General features: G+C 37.6%; 1 protein-coding gene across 3 annotated transcripts in view; it reads right to left on the bottom strand.

Moving 5' to 3' along the window:
* LRBA (LPS responsive beige-like anchor protein) overlaps positions 1-20,049 on the bottom strand; it is a 364,153-nt gene that overhangs the window by 213,191 nt on the left and 130,913 nt on the right. For all 3 annotated transcript variants that reach the window (XM_066186497.1, XM_066186498.1, XM_066186496.1), the window contains one exon: positions 206-372. In XM_066186497.1, coding sequence (XP_066042594.1) covers positions 206-372 — 167 coding nt within the window. The remainder of the gene's footprint in view (positions 1-205; positions 373-20,049) is intronic.

The raw sequence follows: 20,049 nt of genomic DNA, 5'->3' as shown, positions 1-20,049 counted from the left end.
GAAAGTCACAAGAGACTCATCCTGTTTTTCAGTGCTCTAACAAAACCAGTTCTCTGGCATTCACCCATACTAAACACTGACACATTATTTTTGCCCTTTTTCAATTACTTTGTTTAAAAAACCCCATGCTTACCTCTGACCACATGTCAAATCACCAGAGCATCACTGCACAAAAATATTTTACAACACCCCAAAAACTCCTTACCTCGGTGCAGAGCTTCCCCAGGCTCCATGCTTGTCTGTCAGGATGTTGATAATTTTCTGTATGAGTTGTGTTGCAGTCACCTGGTCCCGGTACTTGGCTGCCGTGATCAAATGATGACACATTTTTTCTTCTTCCCGTTTGTCTGCAGAGTACTGGGCACACAGTGACTGGCAAGAAAATAAAAACTTTATTACTCTGCATTTCCATTACACCACCCAAAGGAAAGTTGATGCACTTCACAATTAATTACTTATACAAAACCCTCGAGAGAGAAAAATTGAACCCATTTTCCAGGTTTGAGAACTGAGGCCCTGTGCAGCTGCCTACAGGAAATTTGTCTGGAGAGCCAAGCAAGCAGAGGATCTTGGTTTGCCATGAATTCTTTAACCACATCACACACACACACTCTCAAAATTTAGCAAAAGCCAACACGTTAGTGGCCAGACTGCATAATAAAACATATAAAATGAAAGTGGTTATGCCTATAACAAAGCGAATAGCTTTATAAAAACAATGGCAGATTTCAGAGTAATGAAGGTCAGCTAGCTGACCAGTCCACTCCCATGACCCGTGATTAGATGTGAGGACCCAACTGCATAAATATGTATCTATGAAAGTTAAGGAGAAAAATCCACGTTTTCTCAGGGAGACAGAAAAAAAAAATTCATCTGAGGACTAAATTGATCTTTATCAGGTGGCTTCTCAAAGTTGAGCATATTTGCAGGCCAGCATGGGAAAAGCAGTAACTTTCCCAGTACTATTACACCTGTTGTATAAACATCTTCTGCTGGCCAACCTGCTCAAAAGAAAATTCTAGCAAATAAGAACTCTAAGTCACGCCTACAAACTGAAATCCAAACTATGAGAGATTCTTTGTTACAACATTGTCTCGCAGTTGTGGGTTTTGTTGATCTGAAAATTTGCCTGTTAATAAAGAACTCAAAAAAAGGGTATCAAATTTTTATCATCCCCTCACCAAAACCCCATTTTGCTGTACATGAAAACCCACAAGAAATTCAAATATCGGTAGAAACAATAAAGGCTTTTCCCCACTTCAGCACTCTCTCTTTGTAATTTCAGTTTTCATCTGACAATTCCACAGATCACATATGCCAGACAAAGCATTTCGGCCTTTGTCAATGATTGGATTATTCTATGATCTAGTTAGTGGAATGGACACAAATGTCTGCCTAACAACAAAAAAAATTGCTTTTTCTTTGGGAAGCACAGCTGATGCAGACACTAGTTCAATTATTTCTTAAAGGTTAGATATCAGCACAATATCATATGCTTTTTATGTTTAAAACGGTAGCAACACTTTATCTATACTTATGTACAAGCCCTAGAAACTTGCTGCAAATAAAAAAAAAAATCAGCAGGCTATGAATGCTATTCATATATGTGTATATATAAATGTCATATAAAGTGACAGAAAGAACGTGAAAAAAAAAAAACCACCCCAAAATAAAATTTGGCCTTGTGCAGATTTTCACAGATACCAGATAACAAAAATGTACTAACAGATGAATAATTTTTAAAGAACCATTCTAACAATTTTACTACATTTAGGTATTTCCTCAGAATTTCCCCACATTTTACAGCAATGCTCACCTGATGAGCAGACATCCAGGAGGACTGAAGAATAGGCAGCTGCCTTTCCAAGTCAATGAGACATCAAAAACTGTCTTTTGTATTTCTACATGAAGCACTTTACCACCCCTCTTCACAAAAATGTAAGATGACTAAATCATCCCCAACACAACACTGGACTTTCCAGCCCTTTCTGCACACAGCTGTCTTTTCCAATACATTGAATTATTTTGCAGCCATGATGATTCCAATTTCACTTCAGCACTTTGTATAGATTTCACAAGCTGTTATTTTTAAGTTGCCTGAAAGGGCAGAATTCTAAAAACAAGTGAATAAGGTAAGCTAAGTAGTAAAATGTTTTAAAGTGCCCTTTAATGGATCCTCCTTTACAATTTGAACAGCAACTTTTCATATCTGACATAAAATCCATAGATATAAATCACATTAGAGGGTTATTCTTTCCCCATTATCAATCTCTGTCTCTTTATGGAACATTAAAGTCACATTTGACCTTAAAACATGATAAAATGGAAATCAAACTAGAATGTTTTGTAAAAGATATAATGAACTTGTACCTCTTTTAAAAAAGTCTCTTTATGATGTGATTTTGAACACATTCTTCATTAAATACCAACAAGGATTTTCAAAATGTAGCTGTGACAAACGAAGAAAAAAATGGTATTTTGTTGTCCTGACAACTTCCATGAAAACATAACCAGCCTGTTATAAACCGGAAATAGAACTCTGCTTTTCAGGAAATTCACCACTTAATATGAATAGGAATTTGCAATTATATACCAAAGCTGAGAGGCTCCCACAGGCAGCAATCCTACAAAATTATAACATCACTCTAGGAAGAACTCTTAACCATTGCACGCACTTTACAACATGAATTTTACAAACAAAAACTGAAAGAAGCCACAGTTTTGCCAGAGATCTGACACATGCATATACAGTTACTAACCCTAAGAAGGTTCTGCAAAAATAACCTTCTCTTTGATCATACAGGTGTCTCAGCAGTTGTTCAGTGGTTCAGTTTCTGCCCTCAACATATGCGAAATATACAACAAAATAGAAGTTATTTCTTCAACTCCCTCTATCAAATATTTTGAATACAAGAGTGAAAGAAGACCGGCTCCAGCAAAAGAATCAGAAAAAGACCCATCCTAAAGTAGCCAATCACCACTAGACTATTCTGAAAGCACTATAAAGTCCCTGATTCTCTTCATTTTCCATTTTCCAGATGGCAGGTTCACCTGATGCACCACTATGGAGTGGTACACAGTCAGCACTTCACACTAAATCCCCATCATTCCATTTATGTAAAATAGAAATCCAGTTTGATTTCTGTTTGTGCACAATCTCAAAAACGTATTTTTACAGTTAGATTTCTTTTTCAGTGTTTGATCTCTTGCACCCTGTCATGCCAGAATATGGTTTTACAACTAAGACACGCAGTCAAACAGAGTTGTCAAACCTTCCTTCCACTGCTGCCTTGGCCTACATGATTTTTGTTATCTGTTTGGGCAAGTGTGCAATGGAACTGGAATCACAAAAGTAGCGCAGTCACACTTAGGAAGAAACAAAGTGTTGAAAGGAGAAAAAAATGCATTTTCATATACACACCTCACAGGTAATCTCCAAAAAGTCTTAAATTCAGTGAGTGTTGAAATTTTTACGAAGGAGAAGTGCATTACGCATGGAATAGAGGCAACACTCTTGTTTTCCAGCCCTTCATCCAGGATAGAACAAAATCCTTTGCCATTATCACAGAATAGGGTTTTTCCTCTCTCCCATTCTCTGCCTGGATAAGACTGCAGGCAATTTGAACATGTAGGTTACCTAAAGGTTCATTTTTAAGGTACTGGAATTCTGAAGGGGCACAAGGTCGTCCAAAAGGCAAGTTATATATATGAAAATACAGTACATTCTGTATGCAGGAAATATTCCAGAAACACTGACAGGCCGAGTTAGTCTATTCCGCCTGCCTACATGTCAGTGAAGAGCAGGATTAACCTAGTTTTCAGAACTATTTTATCTTTGATCTTTATAAAAATGTCAAATAAAAGATTTTCTCTGCACAGTACCATCTGCATTGTGCACCTCTGCAGCCCCAAAATTACAGTTTAATGCTTTCTACAAGCAATTCAATAGTTTAATAGTGTAAGGTTTTTAAAAGAAATGTTGCACCTTTTTACTTTTATTCTTCAACTCTGAGATCACTGAACACTTCTACATATACCAGTTCCTTTGTCTAATTTAGCTAAAAGCTATTGGCTTTGGGAACAGCCTGTCTCAGAGGGTGTCACTTAGGAGGAAAAGTCATCCATAAGATAACGCACAGTCTTGCCACTAACGCAAATTCCCTACAAATAAGGATATTTGAGTAAATGAAGGACTCCTCGGTCCTCTGCCTTCACAGATCTTTGCACTTGACCTCTGACCCGAGGTTTAAAGTCTGGACTAAAAATGCTACCCAGGGAAATCTTACAAAGACTCCTGAATAAGACTTAGAAAAATGAAAGCTTAAAACCTCAACAGCGAACAAAAGTCAACCAATGACAACGTCTGACAGGCACCGTCAATTCTGAAGTGATGCCTCTGTCATCCAACGACTCCAAGTATTGATTTCTCTCAGCATGAAAAAAGCTTAAGCCAATGAAATAGATATAGCATCATCCCCCCGATAATAGCCATCAAGGTTAACACCAGCAGAACACTTATCAAAGTATCTCTTCTATTTCTTCTTGTTTTAATGGACTGAACACAATGCAGTGGCTTCACATCTCTTCAACCCATGGCTTTCCAAACCTCATTTATCCACTTTTCCAGCCTTTTATCTGATTTCAACATTAAAAAGAATCTGCATCTAAATCAACTGTTTGTAATATAAATGGGGCATGGGGAGGGGGGAAATGAAAAAGAAAAAGTAGGTTTATAGCCAGACATTCCTGAGGGGGGAAGAAAAAAAAAAAAAGTGCATTTAAAATAACAAGAGGAGGAAAAAAAGCACAGAGTTGACTTAGATCACACCAAACACAGACTGGTAAAACTATGGTCATGACCAGAAAAAAAAAAAATCTACCACAATCAGTTTGGGCTTGTGATTAAAGAGAAATGCAAGGATCTCAAGAGACATCTGGTTTTAATCTGCGCTGAGTCAACAGCTTTATTTTTTACCTTCAAGTCTCACAGAATTAAGCTTTAGTAAGTCCAAATAAACACCAGGCAACAGCACTTTTATGCAGATCATGTCTTCCAAATGAACCCAATTTAGTACAGTACGTAAATGAGACAAACTAATGTGAGTTCAACTGGAAAAAAAGCAGCTGTCAGAATAAAGAAACAGTGAAGAGTAGAGACAAATAAAATCAGATTCCTTCTGCAGTGTCCACTAGCACCACAGACCGTTTTTTTCGCCTTTTTGTTTGATGCCTATCTAATTGATATTATTTGTGCGACAGCAGCACCCTCAGAATCAGAATCAAAGCCAAAGCTTGGCATAAACAAGTAAGATCCCATCCTTTTTGCTAGAAAACGGGATTTGCTACACTGTTCCAATACTCTAACTTTCTAAGCATCACTGCTAACCACTGGCATAAGCAATAAGCAGGGAGAAATGTTCTTTTCAAACCCAAGGACCTGTTTTACTGTGTTTATGTCCATTTTGCACTCAAACCACTCACTAGGACAGGAACTTTCCTCCCTTCCTTTTTTGCAAATCCAGTTTGTCAGTAGTCCCTTCATCCTGCTCTAGTTTAAAACAGTCCAAGTGCCTTAAAAGCAACACACTTCAGAATAAATTTAACATTTTTTGGGTTCACGTCTTCCAAGTACAAGGCATTTTTCAAGCTAGAAAGAATGCAAGTACCATTCCCTACGCTCTAGAGACAGAAAAGCTCAGAACTCCTGCACAGGTGGCTCTGTGCTCTCAGATTTGATATTAAGCAAAGGAGCCAGGGATGATTTCTTCAGCCATTCCTCAAGCACACTGTATCACCCTTGTGACATTCAGTGGCTTCAACACCACCACAGATATTAGTGCTGTATTCACTGAAGAACTTCTAGCCCAGTGCAACAAGCAAATCAAATCCACAAATAGCTTCTGGAACTGGCACACTCCCTTACTTTACAAGGAACCCACTCTGTCCAAAAAATGACATATACTCACATAATCCAAGGATTCACTACACATCCTTAGTGGGGGCCAAATTCAGGTCACACTGATGTGTTATGTCACAGGCGTTGGGACACTTGGTTTACGTTTTCATATTGTCCTTTCTGCGCCACTTAAGTTTTAAAAAGGGGGTAAAATACCTCTGGATCAGCTGAAAGCATGTAAGTATTGAAATGGGCCAAATACAAAGCTCTGGAATGTCCTCATTCATTCCTTTATACTGAGAGGTGACCACCACCTCTCCAACAGCCTCACTCCACTGAGGCACGGGAAGGATTTCCATGGCCTTGAAGGTGGGAACAAAGCAGTTCAGCAATTCTGGCCCCCCAGCAGCTTCCCCAGGATTCAGATTTCCAGACACCCCGCTGCCAGCACAGTTCTTTTACAACTCACAGCACCAAGACTTGGCACAGGAGTGACACCTGAACAGATTGAAAGTCACAAGCTGTTCAGATGGCACGGCTAAACCTGAAATGAAGTCTCTAAGAGCAGGCAACACACACTAGTGAGGATTTTTGAACAAGACAACTTCCTAGTTAAGAAGCCCTTAGAGGTACCACATAAAAAGCAATTTTTCACAAGTTTTGCATCTGATTACTTCTGAATAGTTTTTCATACTAGTGGCAAAAGGTCCATTTCTGTAAGTGGGGAAACAATAATATCTTAAAACATAGAAAAAATGGACAGTCTCAATGAGTGGGAAAACGTAGCCAGAATGATTCAGACAAGCAGATAAATCAAAGGATAATTTGGAACCTTCCTACAAAATACCCTGTACCACCAGTTCCCCTCATAAGTGGTACAGAGCACTTTGCAATAAAGTTCCAAATGAAGTCACTATAAATGTGGCTTCAGTCTCTGGCTATGAAAAAAAGTGAAAGGCATTTACATGACTTAAAATTCTTTGACTTCTATAGCAATCAAAGAGACAGCTATAAATACTTAGGTATATCAGTATTTAACACCTGACTTATGTTAATGGTCTCAACACTTACCTTGGAGGAATGTGTATTTCTGTATAGGATTCATTATTATATGAGAAGTCCCATCCATATTTTATGTAGAATCCCAAGCAAAAATAATCAGCGTGCCTCTGCTGATTTTGTTATTTATTGCTTGATATTCCTGCTACATCACACGTACTAAATTTCCTTAAAAATTTGCAAAACACATGCAAAGAAAATTCATTTCCAGCCAAAAACTTCTTCATAAACAGTTTCTAAGCTTATGTAAAGTTCCAGCTTTGCAAAAGGCAGAAAGATTAGCCCCTTGAGATAGCCCTGCAGTCTGGGGTCTGTGTTTCTGGTTCTATTTTCTACACAGCTCTCCTCAAGCACTTCTCAGCTTTCCCTGTTTAGTGTCTTGGATTCAGAACACAACTCTGATGGTTAATCCAGGAGTTTGAGAGTGTATAAAAAATCAATTTGTTAACAAAGAATAGAGAGATCACATTCATTTGAGATAACAAGCATTGAGGCAAAATAATTTCCTATCTTGCCATGACAGGTTGCATGCCAGTGACAAGCACATCTTTAATAAACATCAGTACTTTGGATACCACATTGTTTTCAGACCTGACTGGGGTCCTAAAGATGTCACTTATGTGGTTTAGTGGGAAAATTTAAAAAAAAATAAATAAATAAAAACCATGTTATTTTCCTTGATGCCTGACAGTCCAGGACCACTGCAGCCTCTCACAGTGGAGAAGGATCACCCTGCCTGGCACACATCCTTGAGCAACACTGCCAAACAGGACAAACACAGGTTTGCTGGCAAAGTCCTTCCTTCCCACACATGGAAAAAAGCCCGTTATAGTAACTTTATAGTTAGCCATCAAGTCATCTGCATCTGCAGAAACATTTTAATTAATTACTAAGGAAAAGTATTAAGGTTGGGTTTTGGTTTGTTGGGAGTTTTTTGGCCAGAAAAGTTTCTTATTACTAGAGAGAATCTGTGAAAAAAGGAGGATTACATGGAATTTTATTCTAAAATATATTCAAGAGTAAAAAGTTCAGTGCTGCCAATTTACAAGTTTCTAACTTGCATTCCTAACTTGCTCTCTACCTCTCTGTAAACTAAGAAAGATTCTTGAGAGGCTTATTCTTTCCAGGACCAAGTATTTTAAAAGCAAGATGTTTTGATGAAGATGATGATGAAATGGTAAAGAAAAACAAACAAACAAACAAAAAAAACACAAAACCACAGAAGCGAAGAGAAGGATTTTTAAAATATGGTCGACATGGTCTTTTATAGCAGCTATTCTTTAAAATCATTCCTAGTCACTTACTTTGGAAACATGTAAAGAGTCACAATCCCAGCTTTGGCTTAACCTCTGCCTTATCTTAAAACCTCCTGTCAGAGTTCCTATAGCATCAAACTATGAAGAGCAAATTGTTTTAACTTTATTTCCCCCCCCTCCTTTTTTCTAGAATTCTATGTTTTGTGTTTCATTCCACCTAGAGCCTGAGACTTTTCCCCTTACGATTGGTTCTCACGCATTAAGGTAACATGATTTTTAGTTTTAGAACAACATGAGATGTATTTGAATTTTTTTTTAACTAACATTTTTTAGTTCAAAAAAAGTTCTACCACCCTTGAAAGGTTGACACTTGGCTCTAAAAATTGTTGAGTGGGAGGATAATTTAATTTCTTTTATAACTGGGTGATTTTACTAACCATAAAGAGACAGCATTTGAAATATTCCCATTATTGAAAGCATGAGAAGACTTTTCAGCCTCTGGTTTTTTTACAGCAGCCTTAAGTGAAAAACACTCATCCGTACAACTCTAGATCCTTATACTGAGCAATATGGAACACAGACTGAGAATCTTGCTTTAGATTTTATATCTTTTTCTTGCTCTCATGGTGTAAGTGAAAAGACAGCAACAATGCAAGACACAGTATTGCAACTACCCCAGATGCTCCCTTCAGAGAAATGAACTATGTAGCACCAAGCAGTTTCTACTGGCATCATCCTTTATGTTATCAATTTTAATTTTAAACAATATATAATACCCCTTAACAATTTGCTTACCCTTACATAAGAACACGTAAGACCCATTTCCTAATTTTTCTGTTTATTTCTCATTTCAACATTACTTTTCAGAATCTGTGAAATATACCAATTTCAAGGTCCTGATTTTCTTGTTCAGCTTTGATTTTGGCTCTGTTTCGGTTCAGCAGGCATGGTTTTTTCTCTCTGGTTGTTTTGGGTTTGGTTTTTTGTTGTTTTTTTTTTTAATGGTACGAGGGTGATTTCATAGTGCCCCTCAACACAGTTATCAGCATTTTCTACCAACAGCTGAACTCAGAGATGTTGGTGCAAGACCACAAAACAGATTACACATTCCAACTGCACAAATCCTGCTTAACTAGACTTCACTAATTGACTTTAATTCAGTGAAAAACACTAAACTCAATACTTGGAGCTTGTTATGTTTAGAGCACAATAGCTATGCAGGATTAAAAGAAAAACAACAACACAAATTCTGTGGATTTTTATAACACAAATCTGAGTTTTGGTGTGAATTACAGTTCACTCATTAAAATTACAGGTTTTGAAATAAAGTACAGTGACTAATCAAAATCAGCAGCTTCCACCAAGCATGCACAAAACCGAAAGAAACTACTGAAATTACATAAAACATTATATAAAACACATGTAAGCAGCAGTTATTGGGCATACCAAAGAGCCATGTAACAACATCTCTCACACACTTTAACAGCTTCAGTTACACTCCAGCTAAAAATCTCCTTCTGATATTCTAAATTTCTGAACAGCTTCAAGCAACTGTGATCCAAAAAAATAGCCCAGGAAACATTCCTGCCTCCTCTCATGTCGACCATATGAAACCGCCTTGCAAAACAGCATTGGGCCAGTGCCAAGATGAGTGGTGCTGGCTACAGGGCTCTCAACAACTGCTTAGAAATGAGATATCTGGGGTTTCTAACAGACAGCTCAGGAAAAAAATAATCAACATTTTAGAAGTCAGAATATCTGTTTTGTTTTGGTTTTTTTTCTTTTGTAAATGTTCCCTCGGAACCAAGCATGGAGCCAGCACAGCTGAGGATGACCCAATCCTGCTGGTGGTAGTGGAGAGAGGCCAGGGCCAACCCTGGGCTCTGGTCCCAAGTTATGACAACGTTTGTTTCACAAGTTCCACACATTCTCTATAATACAGCAGCCCATCCAGTAACTGAGAGTTTTGCTCGCTTTATTGATCAAGGATTGGCATCAGCCACAAAAGATGGAATCTCAAACTGCTCTAAGGACAACAGATAATTCAGAATAGTTTTGTAAGACTTAAATCTCGAGTTTCTGCAAGGATAGGCAGGGAAAATGCTTGAAGGAGCACAAACATCTCAAAATCCATTAGGCCATAATCTTGGCATTACTACCTAGACTTAGAATTTGTTCCTGTAAATTTCTGACAAAAAAACCACAGTATCTTCGAAGAAAAAAAAACACGGAACGACGACCAAAGCACTTGCCCTGTTCATCACAGTCACTATCATCACGTTCCAAGCCCTACTTCCAAGATATATCGAAATCTTTCCTTCTAAGATAGCCAGAAATCTTTGAAAATGCATTTTCTAAATAGTGAATTAATAACAGGGACTTGGAAATGTGAGCAGGAAACAGGTGGGAGGGAGGAGTGGTGAGAAAAGTAACAGGATTCTGCTTCTTGTGTGAAGCAGAATAGAGAGGACAGTTTGGTTTTCTGATTGGCAAATCTTTCTAAGGATTGACTCTGCCACTTCCAGTTGGACTCCAGATTAACAATGAAATCCAGAGGTTTCTAAGTCACTCGGAAGCTTCCCTGACAAAATAATCACCAGAAGAGCAACTTAAATGTCTGACACATCTTCCTTTTCATGACCCAAGACCACCTCAAAGGAATTGGCTCAGCTTTCTCCCCTTTAGGTCAAATAGAAAAATCAGTAGATCAACTCATCCTGTAAACACTTTGATAAAAGAATAACGTGAAGCAGGAAGAAAAAGATTTTTAAACTCTGTTATAGTGATCCCCACTTTAAAGCAAATACAGGGAAATTAAGATAAAAACCTGGACTGCAAAGCAGTGATGTAAAAGAGACAATGTGAAAGGACCTTTCAATTCCAGTTAAGAATTCTGATTAGTGCAGTCCTGTTCCCATTCCTGGAAAGCTGCATGGATCTACTCAGAAATAAAAGACTACCTTTGTAAAAGATTAGGAATATCACCCCGGAAGGATGTGGCTTGACCGTTTCCCACCATTTCCACCTCCCTGGATCCCAGACAGCCCCATCTACTAAAAACTACAGATAAATTTATCAATTTAGTTGTAAAATCCTCGTTAAAGCAATTACTGTCTCTTTTCAACCATCACTCAAGAAGGTGTTTATTTCTCTATGTCACAATATTTTGCATTCATAATGGAGCATTCTCAGTGAAAGGCTGAAGCTTTCAATGGAACAAGAAAGTAAATTTTAACACTTAATGCAACATTTTGTACCATTTTCTCCTCAATAATATACTAATAGATAAAAGAGAAAAATACTCTATGGAAGGAATATACGTAACAGTAAAAACCTTGACTGTAAGTGCTTTCAGGAACTACTGACAAACACCTTCAAACATTTTCTAAGCCTCTCAGTATGTTGTCCCAAAGCTGATTTTCATAAGTCACCTTCATGACCATCCAAAAATAAACCTGCAGGTATCAACTTTGTCATGCCTCAACCAGGAGACCACAATAACGACAAAATGAGACGTTTCCTAAGAGGATTTTAGTCCAAACAAGAGAATGATGAGGGTAACCACACTTCTTCACCGAGAAGCCATGGGTCAGGATAATCAGCTACTCAAAATATGAACCAGAATTTCAGTCCATTACTCTATAGGGTCAGGTATGCTGTGTCTTTTAGGCACATCCAAACCTGGTTTGGGGTTGCAAATCAGTCTAACACGGAGATACTTGTCCTTCCTTTCTTTTATAGAAATATCAGTGTGCACATGCTTGGGTAAATCATCCAGATAAAAAGCAGACTCTGCAACTCTAGTAAGGATCAGAGTTTAAAAACTGAACTCTTTTTATATTCAGCTCTAGCCAGTAGTTTAGTGGGTCAGTAAATGAGGGTACATACTGCAGGTGAGCTCTTGAAAATACAGCTGCAGAGTGAGCTGCCTTCATAAAGTCACTTCTAAATTTTCATTCCAACCACTAGACATTACAAAAATACTACACAAGTAACACATATAACAATATCCTAATACCTGTATGCACCAGTGTACCCCAGTAACTTCAGAACTGAAGAGCTTTTACGTGAAATCCAGCTAGAGTCAAGCGGATGGGCTTTAACCCAACAGCCTGAACTCAGGTCAGCCATTAATAATATTTGTAACTTGGGGGCTTTTGTCAGGAAAAGTCAAATGAGAGGAAAAACCATGCAGAGACAGCACTAGAGTATATGGAATTATTTTACAATTTTGTGACCTCTTTCGTCAATTGCTGTTATAAACAATCTTTTTACATAAAAACAATACTTTTGAAAATGAAATTGTATGTAGAATATTCAAGACTACTGACAAAAGACTGTCAAATACATCTGGACTACAAATGATAATACGTTGAATCAAAAGCTAGCACCCATTTAGCAATCAGATGCATATTTCATCCTTAATGAAGGCCTGAAAAGAAGAGTTCACTTTATTCTGGATGCAGGTATCAAAGCAGATCTCACAAAGCAACACAGGCGCATCATCTAAGGATCTTTTTCACATTAAGAATCCTATTAGAAGGAAAACACTAAAAGGTAATTGAATTTCCCTCAGTTATCTTCATCTCTGTCAGCTCCTGCTACAATAACTTACTCTCCAGAGCAGAGATAACTCAATTCTGTCCAGCAAGCATATGTTATGAATCTCCAAAGCAAACTTGTCTAAATCATTCTGGTCTTCTATCAAGGTTGGCTGTAGATATGAACTCTGACAGAAAGCAAACAAATTTATTTTTATCTTTTCAATAATTCGCTTCCCTGTGCCTTGATGGAAGAATCTTAAAGATATAAATGTTTCCACTAATTCTGGAATTATAAAGACTGGTTGAAAACATTCCATCTAAAAGTTAATGCTATTAAAAACTCTTCAATTCCCTATTCTGTTTTAACAGAAACAAAAAAGCAGTTTCAGGTTCCTGTAGGCAAACTGGAACTAAATTATCATGCTGCAATTAACGCTTTTTTCAGAATGGTTCTGATATTTATATTTTCACCTACAGTGGAAATGCTTAATCTACAAATAACAACAACAGAAGAATAACCTTTTTTTCATCAAAGGTCTTAAAACACCAGTAAGCACAAATCCTCCACTAACATAAACAAACTAGTTTGATTTTAAAAGTCACGTTTTAGGAAGGCATAATGACTTATCTAGATCAACATCATGAAAGCAAAATAAAAAGCAGCCAAAGAAAGAGTATATGACAAGAATCAGTAGAGCTAATTCCGGAAGGAGAGAAGATACAAGGTAAGAGCCTGGCCAAACTAATATTAACTGTACAATTCCTGTCAGTTTGTTTCAGGCTCTCCAACATATATGTAAAAAAAGAGTCTGCAGAATGAGTGAATAATGAATTGACAGAGTTCCTTGCTGACACTCAGCTGCTCGGAATTGTTTAGTCACAAAGGAGAGGAACTGGAGGAGGGGAAGTTTGGAAGACCAAGTCATCATAATAATAAAACAGCACAGAAGCTTCACCTTAGATAATAAAACACAGAAAATAGTCTAATTATAAAGTTATGTCCAGCGTGTTCACCTTTATCTTTGCTCCTTTTCGCCATAATTTGGCAGCTATTGGAATTAATCCTTCATTACACTTGTTGGAGTCAGCCTCCCAACTGTAACCATTGAGTGTAGTCATCAGCCATTATCAGCAACAGCCTCATTCTATTAATTACAACAGCGTAATGAACAGAAGGTACTCTAGGAAATACTGGTTGTGATCCAGGTCTCCTCACCCAACCTGACTCACCACCAGGGAAAAGGCATTTTACAACTAAAGCATCACTTCAAATTGCAGTAGAGTGGGAGTGTATTCTGGGAGAGTGTTACTGCATTTTCCCTTTCAGTAATTTCTACCTTAAGAATGCACATTTTGACATAGGGCAATAGGCTTGACAGCGAAGCCCAAAGATAATAAACACATAACAGGAAAGAAGTAATACTCAATGAAAGCAAAAATAAGTTCAAGTTAAAAACTGAGCAGAGTATTTAAGTCCAACCTACCAGCTGAAATACTGAGAAAAAATACCTTCAAGTATATAGACCCTGAAGATCTTCTGTGACCTTGTCAGCTCCAATATCAGAATTATTTTAATGTAACATCTTTCTCATTTAGATCAAACTGACTTACAATAAAACACATAGGAGAGATGTGCACTGTCACCAGTGCTCTTTCTTCAAAGCTGAACAATTCCTAATACTGCTCGTAAAAAGGTACATAAGCAATAGAAGTCATCTCTGGACAGAAATTTTAGAATAAAATATCCAATCAAGCACAAACAGGATATTTGCTTTGTTAGTGATAGAAAATTACACTCTATTTACACTGCATTACTTCAGTCCGGATTATTTAAGAATCATTACCTGGCATGAGCTACCATAAAAATCTGTACATGAATAACAAATAAGGTAAACAATACTGATTTATTTTTCATGAATAGGTGAAAAAAACAACATTTCCGATGGGAACATCTCATTTGAAGCAAGAAATTTCTTACCTGGCTAGCTTAATTTTCATATTATAAATATAAAAAGACACAGAAAAACATGGAAAATGTTTTAATAGACAACACAAAATCTGTATAAAAAGATACAGTATTAGGAGTTCAAAGGAAACATTTGCCATCCAAAAGAAGGCTTTTTTAAAAACAAATAAACAAAAAGCTGCAATGGTTAAGCCATAGAAAGAAAATGGCATTCTTCAGTAAGTCTCCCCAAATAGGGAAAAAAGAAAAATAAGTCAACTACAGCATGATAGTTTTAAAAACAGAATGAAGCAGGTCAAAAGAGATGGAGGAACAATTGCGTAAAGCCAGAAAAGGCAGTATTAAATTATATTTCAAACAAACCAGGAGGTGGAAGCCCATTAAGGAGTCTCTGTAGAGCTAATAGAAGATCAAAGGGTAAAAAGTGCTCCTGGACGGAACACATGAGCGCCACAGAACAGAGATTTTATAAAAGACAACTGGGAAGAGAACTGCTGAGACCAGGCAGCGTCCACTCAGTTGATCTAGAATAACTCAGGGATGAGCACAGCCATCAGCTGCATCGTTCTTGTCCAAACTGCCTCAGTGCCAGAGGAAAGAAATATGCCAAATAGATTCTGGACGACTGCAGGGAGCAACATGGCAACAAGTCTGTAATTTCTAAAAGGCAAACTTGGAGCTGTGTTTAAAGCAAAAAGCAAACAAAGGAATAAACACATTGGCAAGAGCCATCATTGCCTTCATAAAGGAAGTCAGGCTTCATTAGATTTCTTTCAACAAGCCACCCGAGACAAGGACAAGAAAGATCCAGCTCATCAAGTCTGAATGCCAAAAAGATATTTAAAGAAAGGCAGGATGAGGTAGGGCAGATAGGAACATCTTATGATGAAGGTAAGATGTATTCTCACAGCAAAAGATAAGTTCAAAGACCTACAGAGAGTAGATTATTTAAGCCTACTGATAATTTCTAGTGGAATATAATAATCTGTAACAGTACTTACAAGAGGGGATAAACAGTTTTTAAATGGAAGTTTATCATTCACAAGAAGAGAAAAATAAGTGGATGTGTTAAATTTGTAAAAGAAGTGAGAATGGACACAAAAAGTTTAAATCTCAAACACTGTGAAACACTGTGCATGACGTTCCCAGATATTTTTTTCAAATTACCTTAGTTAGCCTCATTTGTTTCACATGAGACAATTAATCCCAAAAACTGCCACCTCAGGAATGAAAGAAGTTTAGTCTCCTAGTTTGGGACTTGCCAAAATATTGCAGCAGAACAAAATTGGTTAATCCTCCCATGGAAAAAAAATATTCTCCTATGCTCAGCAGTCTGTGAAGCATTTATAATACCTCAAAAACATGTTTAGAAATAAAAATCCATTTTTTTTCTTCCTTCTACTTGACAGACAGACGGTGCTGTAACACCTAAACGTCCCAAGGCAAAGGGCAGCACTTATCTACAAATTTAAATTTGAGAGAGTCAAGCCCGTTAATAATAGTATGGGTAAAGCCTTATTTTTCAGTGAGGGAACATCTAACTTCCTTCATGTTGCCCCATTACATTTTTGCAGTCTTAATGACAACAACTTTTGGGTGCATTCCTGCAGCTTGCAATATCCTTTGTCTCCATGCGTTCTGTGGAGAACCATTGCTGCTGACCCACTCTAAAAGAGAGAATTCCCACCGAAATCACTACAAAATCTTCCGTTTTAATAAATAAGGGCATTACTATTAAGTGTGCTGAAAAACACTTAATATAAAAGAAGCCACAGAAGGAATTTTTGATGCACAGGTTCTATAACAAAGCAGCTTTTGTTAAAAATGCTAGTAAACCATGGGGAATATTGACCGAGTCAAGGATTAAAACTTTCTTTCCCACAGTAACTTCTTATTACATAGAGAAGCAACAATCATCTACAGAAACTACAAAAACACCAAATACCTTTCCATAATTCTTTCAAGGGCTCTCAAACATTTCCTTTGACTTACGGGTTTTCTGCCAGAATTGACCTGCAGTAATTTTTAGTCACTTCCTCTGAAACAAATGACATATTCCAACATTTAATGCTTAGCGCACCAAAGGGGAAAAGATGTGGGTTACAGAAGACGATCCATCAAGGGAAGCAGTGGATTTTGCCTTCTGCCAAGGAAACAAAAAGCAAACAGCTCCATCCAAGTCACTACTGGAACGCTTGCCTAGCCTTGCATCCCACCTCTGTCAAGGCAATACCAGTTTTAAGATTCGCTTCCCAGCATGAGCCGTGAAGTAAAACATTCTGTTTATTACCACAGCCTGTAAATTGACACTGAATAAGAATTAAAACTGTGAGGAAGTCCAAGTCTTCCGCATGAAAAAACATAACTGAACACAAAAGGGCAACAAATTTTACAGCAGCTGGAAATGCTAGATTTAATTATTGAAGAGAAATCATGCAGAGAAGTTAGCTGCCTAGCATGATTTATAACAAATGCAAAGGGAAAGTCATGTGAAATTCTCAGTTAATCAGCAGAAACAGCCAATAACAAGAATGCCAGCACTTTTTATTTCTACGGATGACAAGAATTTGAAAAAAATAAGACCAAAAATTCAAGGGGATGACACGACACTATCTTTCAAAAATGACACCTTGAGGAGGCAGGTTATTTTGCCAATTAGAGTAGCAGTAACATTTTACTGAAAAAAGTACCAAGGGGTTTGTTTTCCTCAGAATAAAGAATCCTTGTACACTCATTATAGAAAGTTTTCTGAAAATTATTGAGTGGCACTCTCCACTGCTCTTCCACACACACCATAATGTACAACATTATGAATAGTTCAGTGCTGTGCATTTCCCCCATTTTCTTAACTTCCCATGAATCATACATGCAAAAAAATTCCAAAACACCAAAAACAAGACAAAACAAACAAGATAAAAAAAAAACAATGTTCCTGGAGCAATCATCAAAAAATACTTTACTCAAGCATTGAGACTTGGTATCACAGATTTTTGCCTAAATCCTGTAGTGCGATGCAATAGCAAACTAAAGCTTCACTAGAAAGATGAAACACTGAACAATCCAGGCCTAAAAACCTTGCAGGTCTACTTATTTAGAATTCTATAAATATGTATATTCACACAGAAGTACATCAAAAGATTTATATAAGACAGGAGGCATAGCTAAGGCAATGGGCACTCCTGTCATAAATTATAAAATAAAGTCAATTAGAGCACAAAATTCCCTCCCTCTCCTCACACCAAATCCAATTATTCCCACAGGCCCAACTCCACAGCAGTCTGCACAAATAATCCAAGACACAGAAACACCAAATTTTTCAGGGTCATTTCTAGAAAAAAATCTGGGTGGTAGCATGAAACTACCATCCATAAAGGGGTTCCTCTTCAGGATTTCCGACTCTGCCGAACACCGCGGGTGAGATTTTGAAAAATACCTAGGAGACATGTACATATAAACCCCAGGGACAATGGAGAAAATTTAAGATTATATGTTAGAAATGCTCACTTTCCCACATTCACTGCAAAAAATGTGTGTCTCATTGCTACATCATTACAGAAATGAGTAGAATATTCATTCATCAGGCTTCTCTGAGGTTCAATCACACTAAAATGAGTATGTCTCAGGTTTCCTGGTGACCTCCCCATATGTCTACATGCATAGATGGAACTAGTCCTTATACAGGTAGCAGTGAAAAGACACTAGGTTTCTGAAAGAGAGAAAATTGCCATGAGAAGGCACAAGTAGAATAGAAAATAATTCTTTTCTACTCATTTCAGTTTAAATTTATCTCACTGAGGCACTCAGGTTTTACTGCATACTCAAAGTTACAGCACAAACTAGAACAACAAGCCACCAAAAATAAGGCAAAACCCAAAACTATCTTTGCTTCAGAGACTCTTCCCATGCTTTTGGTCATCCCACAGTATGGAAAGGATTCCTGTCCATGTTCTTACCAATGCAGGGTCCCACCACATGGAGACAGAGCAAAGCCCAACCAGAGCAGACACAGCAAAGTTCACATGTGCTGCATTTGCTGTTGCCTCTCTGTCTCCTCCTAGATGGGAAAAAATTGATAGGTGGACATTTCTCAAACCACTTCTGGAAGGAAAACATCTCTCCTGTACTTCCAGTGAATTAAGAACCAAACAGGAGTGGCAACTTTTAAACTACCACCTGTCAAATAATTTCTTGCATCCCATTTCTGTAAGATGCAGTTTTCAGCATGGCAGTGCCTTTCCTGTATTACCCATTTTCCTTGGCTTTTTCTTCCTCTTACAGTGACCATCCTTACCCCACTTATAACTGAATATATACAACTATACATAACAAGAGAGCTTCATTACGAAGCTTGCTTAAACTTCCCATTGCTTTCTCCTGCCTCTATGTGCTCCAAATACCAGACTTCAGTTTTAAAAAGTAAAAGACATTTGCCTTTTACTTTTTTGAACTGTCCTTGCACACACAGTGCAAACCGCTTCAAAATCTGACTCAGATATTGCAAGGCTCATCTTCATCATGACTTTTAGAAATGGAGAATTACAATCAGGTAGCAGTAAACATACTAAAGATCCTTAAAAAGAAAATTGGGGGTTGGATTTCTCATGACCCAGTGTTAAAATGGATTATTTCATATGCAATACGAAACACCAGACTTGCAAGTCTGAATAAAAACGGGTAATAGTTATTTCCTTATTTCTCATCTGAGGGCCTTTGTCCCTCCTCAACCAGTCTCATCTCCTTTCTCCATAGTGCTCAGAGGGCAAAACTTTCTTCTGATCTGAACCACACATGCTGATCTCAACCATTTCTTAAAAAAAACTGCAACTAGTAATTACCAGAAGCACAGAACATTTTTAAATGTGATCAAACCCACATTTTCATATACATCATTTTTCTGGGCTAAATCTTATAGGATCACTCCTCTGCTCACTTTCTCCAGCTTTCACATCTTAAGACATGGATGGAACACCGTACACCAGAATTTCTGACTGTAAATGTGGTACCTTGCAGACCCAGACGGGTATGATTAATGGTTCCTCTTCCCACAAAGGAACACAACACTGACTGAAGTCTGCCACAGACATCAGGTTCTCAACACATTTGGCAGAATAAAGAAGTTGTACATCCTCAGTTTCTACACCTGTGGGAGTCACGCTGGATCAAAGTTTTTCCAACGCAGGAACAAAACTTAACTGGATAAACAGACTGTGATACTTGAGTACACCATTTAAGTTCCACCTGATGAGTTAAACCTCTTGAGTCACCACCACTGAGACAGGAGAGATTCAAACCAGCATCAGGCTAAAATATCAGCCAACTCTCATCCCA

Source organism: Chamaea fasciata, unplaced genomic scaffold (assembly GCF_029207755.1).
Source record: "Chamaea fasciata isolate MVZ Bird 193981 ecotype frontalis unplaced genomic scaffold, bChaFas1.0.hap1 SCAF_6, whole genome shotgun sequence".
NCBI lineage: Eukaryota > Metazoa > Chordata > Aves > Passeriformes > Sylviidae > Chamaea > Chamaea fasciata.
This window is presented reverse-complemented; position numbering and strand designations above follow the sequence as displayed.